General features: G+C 43.3%; 1 protein-coding gene across 1 annotated transcript; it reads left to right on the plus strand.

Annotated features, from left to right (window-relative positions):
- Nucleotides 1-1,041: 1,041 nt before the first annotated feature.
- Nucleotides 1,042-7,930, plus strand: LOC114361838 (serine protease snake-like). Its single transcript, XM_028317038.1, has 7 exons — nt 1,042-1,128; nt 1,566-1,741; nt 2,150-2,262; nt 3,225-3,377; nt 5,386-5,527; nt 6,395-6,526; nt 7,088-7,930. Exons 1-7 carry the CDS (start codon nt 1,044-1,046, stop codon nt 7,283-7,285), a joined length of 999 nt encoding a protein of 332 aa, XP_028172839.1. The 5' UTR covers nt 1,042-1,043; the 3' UTR covers nt 7,286-7,930.
- The last annotated feature ends 1,840 nt before the right edge of the window (nt 7,931-9,770 follow it).

Here is a 9,770-nt window from a genome sequence, read left to right on the forward strand (position 1 = left end):
ACAGCTCCAGGGGTGGGATTATGGGGAGAAGAGAAACAGCTCCAGGGGTGGGATTATGGGGGGTTAGTCCCCCCCCCTCCTCCCCATAATCCCACCCCCGGCATCTAATGGCTTATGTAAATATTTTCACACAACGTTACAAATAACAAATCAAAATTTTATGGGTACGAAGGGGGGGGGGGGGGCGGGGGGGCTAAGTCCCACCACATTTCTAATGGTTAAATAAATATTTTCACATATCGCTAGAAATAACAAATAAAAATTTTATGGGTACGAAGGGGGTAGGGGGTTAAGTTCCCCCTCCCTACATTTCTAATGGTTATATAAATATTTTCACATATTATTAGAATTAACAAATCAAAATATTATACGTAGGTACGTACCTAGCTAGACTCACATTATTTCTTATGAATATTTCAGGTAAGTAATATCGTCACAATTATTTTATTCTAAATTTATATTATCGTTTTTAAATTTATTAAACCCTTAATCATTATTAAAATATCCTAACTGGATGCGTAAAACCTTGTCCCGAAATAGGGGACATGAGTTCACGAACTTAGAAACAGAGCAAAATTTTGTCACGAAACAGGATCCAAACAAGAGGTCCGCAGAACAATTAATAAAAAAAAGTTCAAACTATATAACTATAAATTATGTATTAACTTACTGTCAAAAGACCAAAGTTTAGCATTCAAAAGCTTTCATACTGATATCATGCTTGGTTATTTTTAAATAAAATGTTAAAGTCGTAAGAGCCTTAATATACCGAAGTAGGGGGCACTTACCTTACTGCCCACTTTGAGAATACATTATTTTTTAGCGCCCCCCATTTTTGTAGTCAAGAGTCTAGCTCAGCCGGTGTCTAAGAGTCCTCCTAGTAGATGACGCCTCCCAAGCCTCTAAACAACGTCGCAAATTTTTTTCTGGGTCTCTTACCGCCCCCCTTTAAGCCTGCAGCGCCCACAAGGGGGCGTTATCGCCCACTTTGGGAAAGACTGAGTTAGACCTATAAAAAGTTTATTTCGTACAGAGTTTAACTTATGCAATATTTCAGAAATACTGATACCTGCGAGCCGGCCAGTCCTCGTCGGCCAGACATGAAAATAGGAAAAATTGCTTACCATAGTAAGTCATGGGCATTATAATATTCTGCCTCCCCTCTTTCTTCTACACCCCTAAATTACTTAGGCACGTAATGATCATCATCATTTCAGCACAGACGTCCACTGCTGAACATAGGCCTCCCCCAATAATTTCCCCATCGCCCGGTTGGTAGCGGGTAGCGGCCTGCATGCCAAACACACTGCAAGTTATAGATCGTTTCATCCACGAAGACGCGCCCCACCAATTATTGGTCGATCGAAGTGCTGGGTGCGGGGAGTTTGATCCGAGCAATCCGAGCGGCATTATTGTAGTGTGCTCATGGATAATTAATTAGCATGTACCGATAACACTCAAACATTAGCGGAAGAATGGTGGGGCGCGTCTTTGTGGATGAAACGATCTATATTTATCTTAAACTAAATTAAAATTTAGTTTTTAACGGCTTCATTGGTTTCCAGAGTGCGTGGACTACCAAGAACAGATCAAGTTTCCGTGTGTAGGATACACATACTACGCACAATTTAACGGTTCAACCCAGACTCGGTATACCCGCCGCGATGGCTGTTCCGACCCTCCTTCTCTTGTAATCGGCTCGAGCGGAGTCGATGCTAGCAGAGGACAATTCCCCCACATGGTAAGACACCCTATTGTAAGAACTATTTATTAGTCCAAACAAATAAATAAATTTTGACTTTGACTTTGACTTTGACTTATAAACGAAGAAGCTCTTGGCCTGCATCTCACCTGATGGAAAGTGATGATCAGGCGAGCTTCTTTCTTTGTTATGGCGACAAACTAAGGTAAGTTGGTAGTGGACTTTATGCCCGTTTTCACCATCAATCCCTAAATTTTAAGTGACCATAATGAAAACTAAATTCCTGTTAATGTATCACCATAGGGGTCACTTCTAAAAATTAGGGATTGGTGGTGAAAACGGACATCACCAACCAAACCGAACAGAAAAATTGCCCCCACTAGGGATCATAACCGGGGCCTCTGGATCTGAAGCTTTTCTGTTTCTTTCCTTCTTTTGAATTTTCAGGCTCTGCTCGGCTACGTCAAGGATGGGAGCAAGGTGGAGTGGCTGTGTGGAGGGACCATCATTAGCGAGCAGTTCATCTTGACTGCTGGCCACTGCACCTCGCACAAGCAGCTGTGAGTCACCAATATAGTTCCAAAATAGTGAACTGTCCTATCGATGACATTGACAGTGGGGCGCCACCGTCAATACCGGATCGCTGGTTCCGATTTTTGCCATGATGGAAACCATATAGTTGAACGATGGTAGCGCCCCCCTGTCATTGAGTTTGGTGGGACAGTTCAGCGTGGGTCATCTATAATACAGATTGGAATTTTGTAATGCCACCTGCCCCCCTAGACAAAACGCACTTTTTGATCGAATCGAAAATCGAATCCGTCAAAACTCCATACAAAAAAGGGGCTTTTCGACCACTTTTCGACTGGTTTGCGATTATAATTTGCACTTTGTCTAGACCCACTGAAGGGAAAGTAGGTCTTAATACTGTAGATAGAAAAATGTCAAAGAAAACATTCCTTTATTTTTTAAATGAAAGAGAACTACTTAATTACATTCAAAGATTTCCCTCCAGGTGGCATTACAAAATTCCACTCTGTAAACACTTTCGAATATTGTCCTAGTTTAAATAGCAAAAAAGGCACCAATAACTAACGTCTAAAGCCCGGTCCGTGAGCACGTAGAATTTTGTCCAATGACCCCTAGCTACCCATCCTTATCGCTCGCGCGTAATTATATTGCTGTCGCGACTGTGCGACTGGCACCCGCAGTGAGTGTGCGAACGCGATAGCAACATAATTACGCGCGAGCGATAAGGATGGGTAGCTAGGGGTCATTGGACAAAATTCTACGTGCTCACGGACCAGACTATAATATACCTACACTATATTTCGCGTGTATCATAATTATGCCGCATAACGTCGCGCGACCCATGACAATCCCCGCAACCTGTCATTGGCCAATGATCGCGCCGGCGATGGCGATCTGCACACGTTGGTGTGGTTGAAAGTACTTATTATTATTCTGTGATAATACTATCATAATAATAATATCTATCTATCTATCTACCTATTGTTTTCAGAGGTCCAGTATCGCTGGCAAGACTGGGCATCCTGAAGAGGTCAGACCCCGACAAGGTGGCGCGGGATTACAAGATCAAGAGGTTCCTTCTGCACCCGGAGTACAAGCCACCTGCAAAGTACAATGACATCGCTGTGCTAGAGACTGAGAAGAGGTTCGTACGATACTTTTTTTAACCGAGTTCAAAAAAAGGAGGAGATTCTCAATGAGGGCTATCGTTTTAGCGCTGACCAGTTAGCGCCACTGTAGAGTAAGGTCCTGTCATTTGCTAGTAGCGAAGACAGTGGCACCAACTGGTGAGCGCTAAAGTGGTAGGAGGACTATCGCATTTGCACTCATCAAGATGGCGCTACTGTAGAGTAAGGTCCTGTCAATCGCCAGGGGTGCCAACTGTTAAGTATAAAAACGATAGCCCTCATTCGAGTGTATGTAAGTATATTACCGCAGAACTCCGTCAATTATGAAGCGATTTCCAAAACTTTTTTGTTCTATAGGGTGTATACCCTACAGGACGGGAGTATTCCATAGGTGATCCCACTGTCACCAAGTCAGGGTCTGATGATGGAACCTAGGGAAATCGAGGGCAACCCTCAAATTTATTAGGCATGTTTATTGTTTTTCATTTTTTTCTTAAGTTAATCAAGTAAGTATTTGCGCCTGGAAATCATCATCTCATATTGAGGAGCTGATGATAGAAGGTAAAACTCCTTAATGCTTAGGAGTTGGAGGATAATTCTTTTAATTTTATAGATAAGTATAGTTTCTAAAGTTTTTCAAGTGTTTGCATCAGCAAGTAGTTATCAGCTCATCATTATGAACTGGTGACGGTGGGTACAACTCCTTAACACTTAAGAGTTGGAGGTAATTCTTTAAATATTATAGGTACAAATAGACCGACAGTGTATTCTTTCATGTTATAAGTACTTTTAGTGTATGTTTTTTGGAGTCGGTTTTATTTTTTTGTTAAAAATTAACCGAAATAGAGACTAATAGGTTGTTAGCCGCCAACACATATCAAAAGGTCTATTCCACTTCGATCACCTGGATTTGATCACCCAGGTGATCAAAGACTCCAGGCGACACTTTCTGTCCTTTGATCACCCACGAATAAGTCCACTTCGATCCCCTAGGAGATTTTATAAATTTTATTTTATCCACAACGAGGAAGCTCTTGGCCTGTATCATGTACATGGTAAGTGATGATCAGGCCGAAGGTGGAAGCGAGCTTCACCCGGAATCCTCAACCACGGAGGAACTGGCTATCTTACCTCTAACTGCCGTAACACAACAATGCTGCAATGGCGACAGACTTAGGTAAGATGGTGGTAGCTAGCCAGGCGGACATAGAACAAGCCCTACCACCAACCAAACCGAACAGAAAAATCTGCCCCCACTGGGAATCGAACCCGGGACCTCTGCCTCTGAAGCAGGTGGTCTTACCTAGACCACAGAGGCGGTTGAACATGGTCCACTTTGATCACCTGGCTGATCAAAATGAAATAGACCTATCAAAAGCGGCGTGTGTCCCAGGCGCCAAGCCATGGTGCCTCCTATGGCGGTTCCTCGTTGTGGGTAAAAAAAATCGATATCACAGTGTGCAGTCAATGGCCCTGCCGGAACAGGCCGATTGCAGCACTCTGGGTCAGAACCCCTGAAAGGAGCCCTGCCAACTAATTTACGAATCGCGGTTCGCTCGCCCACCACCAATAAACAACCACTTACCGGTGGGAGCAGGCTTTTCTTCCACGTACGAGAGGACAGGGTGGTTTCTTCTGATCCTCTTCTAAAATCTAGGGAATGTGGTCTGCAGCCACGCGGTTTTCACGCGCAGGTCGGATCCCAGCTGGTAGTCAAAGATGGGGCACAGAGATGGTTCACCCACAACACACCTCAACATTTCTCAGATGGAAATACAGTCAAAATGTATCGAAATTGAATATATTTGCAACAGCAATTTAAACGTTGCAGCTCGCGGCGAGGACGGCCATCACACTCGTTTTCTCAGTAAATCAGGATCGACTCCCATCGATATGCTCGTAGGAATCGAGCGTTGCTATTGGTTGATTAAAACGAGCGAAACGAATGAAGTTTTAAACGAATGTTGGCGCGGCACGATTTGAAATAGCTACGTATACTGTACACTCTGTCACTGCTGTTTCCAGGATAGTGTTCCTGAACAAGCACATAGTCCCGGCGTGCCTGGACGCGGGCGATGCTGACGTCGAGAGCGACGCGGAGATGGCGTCCGCTACCGGCTGGGGAGCGCTGGGCGACGGCGAGCCGAATGCTGACGTGCTGCAAAGAGTGAGTAGTTTTAACGACGTCGCTGACTTTTAGATCTCAAATACTCGACGCACAGTGGTGCTACAGCTTTGGTGCCACAGTAACAAATGCTAAGGCGGACGTATTCTGTCAGGACACAGCACTTTTTTTTTATTGGCCAACACTTTTCATTTTGAACAAAAAATGTATGAATCGTTGATGACTTTTAGATCTCAAATACTCGACGCACAGTGGTGCTACATACAGCTTTGGTGCCATAGTAACAAATGCTAAGGCAGACGTATTCTGTCAGAATACAGCACTTTTTTTTGTTGGCCGGCACCTTTGATTTTGGACCAAAAATATATGAAACGTGGATGATGTCCTTTCTTTTATTTGTGTAGACTAATTAAATAGTTCTTACAAATCGTAAAACTTAGCTCTTATGGATTATCCACTACATGTCTCATAATCAGTTTATCAGTTTACCCTAGCAGCGCTTCGATAGTACTAACCTTTGAGCTAGACCCCCATCGTAACATGGCAAGTATGGGGTCCAGCTGCATTTGCTTCGCAAATTCACCGAATTTACCTGCAGAAATTCGATAGAAATTCTACCTAATTATTTTACAGCCATCAACAGCTGTCTGTGGTCTTTGTCGCGGAGACGCGTTTCACATGTCTAGACGTGGTATCCTATGGACCTCGTACCGGATCCTTTAACACGATCCCAAATTTCCAAGCACAAGTAAATAAAATAATCACTTGCTAGGTAGCTACTTAGTTACTAAGTTAGAAGTAGAAAGATTTTATTAAGAATATTGGGAGCATTCGAATACCAAATCGATTTCAGGATCATGCGATACCTCATTGCGATTGGATGTATTAGTTTTTTTCACTGATTTTCAGATGGATATCGTCAAGTTTTCGACGGAAGAATGCTCGGCATTGTACAAACCGTACCGTCTCCTGAAGACTGGGTTAGACAACTCCACGCAGATCTGCTACGGCCACCGACAGATACCTCGGGACACGTGTAAGGTGAGAGCTTGATAACCTCATCATCATCATCATCATTTCAGCCACAGGACGTCCACTGCTGGACAAAGGCTTTCCATAACGACTGGTCCTGCGCTGCCCGCATCCAGGTTCTTCCCGCGACCTTCACCAGATCGTCGGTCCACCTAGTAGGAGGACTAGGAGGCCTGCCCACGCTACGTCTTCCGGCCCGTAATCGCCACTCGAGAACTTACTTCCCCAGCGGCCATCAGCTCTACGAGCTATGTGCCCCGCCCACTGCCACTTGATTTTGGCAATTCTGCGGGCTATATCGGTCACTTTCTTGGATGCGGGCAGCGCAAGACCGGCCGTTATAGAAATCCTTGGGAGAGGCATTTGTTCAGCAGTGGTCGTCATTTGGCTAAAACGAACGAACATCGTCATCATTTCAGCCACAGGACGTCCACTGCTGAACATAGGCCTCCCCCAATGATTTCCACATCGCCCGGTTCGTAGCGGCGTGCATCCAGCGCCTTCCTGCTACCTTTACGAGGTCGTCGGTCCACCTTGTTGATACACTTAACATGCTCTCAATATTTTCAGGGGGACAGCGGGGGCCCCCTCCAAGTGGAGTATAGAGAAGTAAACTGCATGCACAAGGTGATCGGAGTGACTTCTTTCGGCAGAGCGTGCGGGAATACCGGCCAGCCTGGCGTGTACACGCGAGTCAGGCCCTATGTCCCCTGGATAGAGAGTGTAGTGTGGCCCGCCCAGGGGACTGATAAATGTGTTTGCTTCTAAATAACCTGTAGGAACCTATAAGTGGTTTACTTATAGGTTCCTACAGGTTGTTGCCTAATTTGTTATTATTATACACTGCAGTTTCAGTAGTATGTACCCACATGTTTCCTGTTTTGTTGCATGTATCTATTAAATTGCTTAAACGAACTAATTTTATATTGACATCTGCTGTACCGCTTATCAAGCAAATAAATGAATTTTGATTTTGATTTGATTTGCAAAACCCTGGTGTTCCTAAATAAATAATTTCTACGACACTAGCTTCAGTGATCTTACGTCCCTTGGATAGTGTTGTGTGCCCGCTCAGGGGACTGATGTGTTTTCTACTAAATAGATCATTTATACGTTACTAAGTTCGGCGATCTTACGTCCCCTGGATAGTGTTGTGTGGCCTGCCCAGGGGACTGACAAAAATGTGTTTCCTACTAAATAACATTTCTATATCACTTAAAGCTGACCTTACATCCACTGGATTGTGTGTTGTGAGGCCCGCCCAGGGGACTTGAAATATGTTTTCTATTAAATAAATATATTTTAAATGATATTACGCTTGCTCTTAGCTCACCAAATACGCTTGACAGGTGTAAGATAGATTAGTAACATAACCTAGGATTAATTTCAAATTAAAATAGATAATGTACAAAATTCAAGTCTTTTATTTTCTCAGACCAGGGGACTGAGGATAGCTACTAAATAGATTTATCTTAAACCAGCTCAAAAAACTGTCACAGACGGGACTTTGCATTCACGAAATGTCGCTTTGGCGAATAACTAAGTACTAAATAAGCTACGGTGACATTTTTTCCATAGAAATTACTAAAGCCCGGTCTCTGAGCGCGTAGAATTTTGTCCAATGACCCTAAGCTACCCATCCTTATCGCTCGCGCGTAATTATATTGCTGTCGCAACTGTGCGACGAGCGCCCGCAGTGAGTGTGCGAGCACGACAGCGATATAATTACGCGCGAGCGATAAGGATGGGTAGCTTGGGGTCATTGGACAAAATTCTACGTGCTCACGGACCAGGCTTTAAATCTCAGAAAGTACTTACTCTGTGATAACAATTATTATTTTAGAATTTAATAAAGAATTTCTTAAATCTTTTAAGAAATTACCAATTCGCTAGGATGTCATATTTTGCAGATTAATGGCGGTTTTAACGGATCACTCAATTCATTACTTGTCTGAACGGAGTGGTCTACAAATTAAGCTCTACACCTATAACGTGAAAGAAATTAAACAAAATATTAAAAGAATAATTTTATTACAAGAATAAATACGTAAAGAAACATTATTAACATTTTCAATTGCATAAGTACTATAGTTTATCACACAATTTAAATATTTTTTATAAGCAATCACGATTTTATTTTACAACAATAAAAGTATTATAAAACATGGCAAATTGAGGTGTAGAATCACCATCAATCTATTGCCGTAGTTCGTGACACCCAAAGTGGCCAAAAAGTTGACAACACAACCTTATTCCAATGAGGGCTATCGTTTTTATACTTAACAGTTGGCACCCCTGGCGATTGACAGGACCTTGCTCTACAGTGGCGCCATCTTGATGGGTGCAAATGCGATAGTCCTCCTACCACTTTAGCGCTCACAAGTTGGCGCCACTGTCTTCGCGACTAGCAAGTGACAGGACCTTACTCTACAGTGGCGCTAACTGGTGAGCGCTAAAACGATAGCCCTCATTGGAATAAGGTTGTGTTGTCACTTTTTGGCCACTTTGGGTGTCACGAACTATTTGACGCTGACTGTATCTGTGACCTAATTCACGTATTTTGACAGTCAAGATCTCGCTGACGTTCAGAAGTCGTCCCATTGATAAACAGTTCTAAATCCGTATTCACAAGAGTCATTTTGATAGAACATTACTCGATAAGATCGCATTCAGCGATTTGTTGTCGTTGAAGTTTTGTTACGTGAATAAGGCTACTGGCAGGCCTGGCTCACTCCGCGCGGTACATCCGATAATTACCTACAGCGAAGCGCCCCGCCGGCGGGTATTATATCAGTCGAGTGTCACGCGCGCGCCCGTCAGGACGCTGGCGAGCGTTGTAGTATGATTATAATTCTATGATCGAAGTATTATTACAAAATGGACATAAAGAGAAAGAAATATTATTGTGCGGCGTTCGGGTGTTTAAATTCGAAAAGAAATCTACCGGATTTATTTTTTTTCGCTTCCTAAAGATGCTGAAAGGTATGTTGGCCATGTAGGTAATCAATAATTCTTAGGATAGTATAGGAACCTAACCTACCATGACTACTGCTCAGAATGCGTTCGTTCGTTTCAGCCAAATGACGTCCACTGCTGGACAAAGGCCTCTCCCAAGGTTTTCCATAATGAATGCGTACTTACATATATACGTGTCATGAGGTACGTACCTCATGACATATAAGTAGATTAATCATTTTTTTCACTAGACAGCAACCCTAACAGCTTAAGAAGAGTTCAGAGGCACGCNTTTGCC

The sequence above is a fragment of the Ostrinia furnacalis genome, unplaced genomic scaffold (genome assembly GCF_004193835.3).
Source record: "Ostrinia furnacalis isolate ACB-3 unplaced genomic scaffold, ASM419383v2 OfSCF6005, whole genome shotgun sequence".
NCBI lineage: Eukaryota > Metazoa > Arthropoda > Insecta > Lepidoptera > Crambidae > Ostrinia > Ostrinia furnacalis.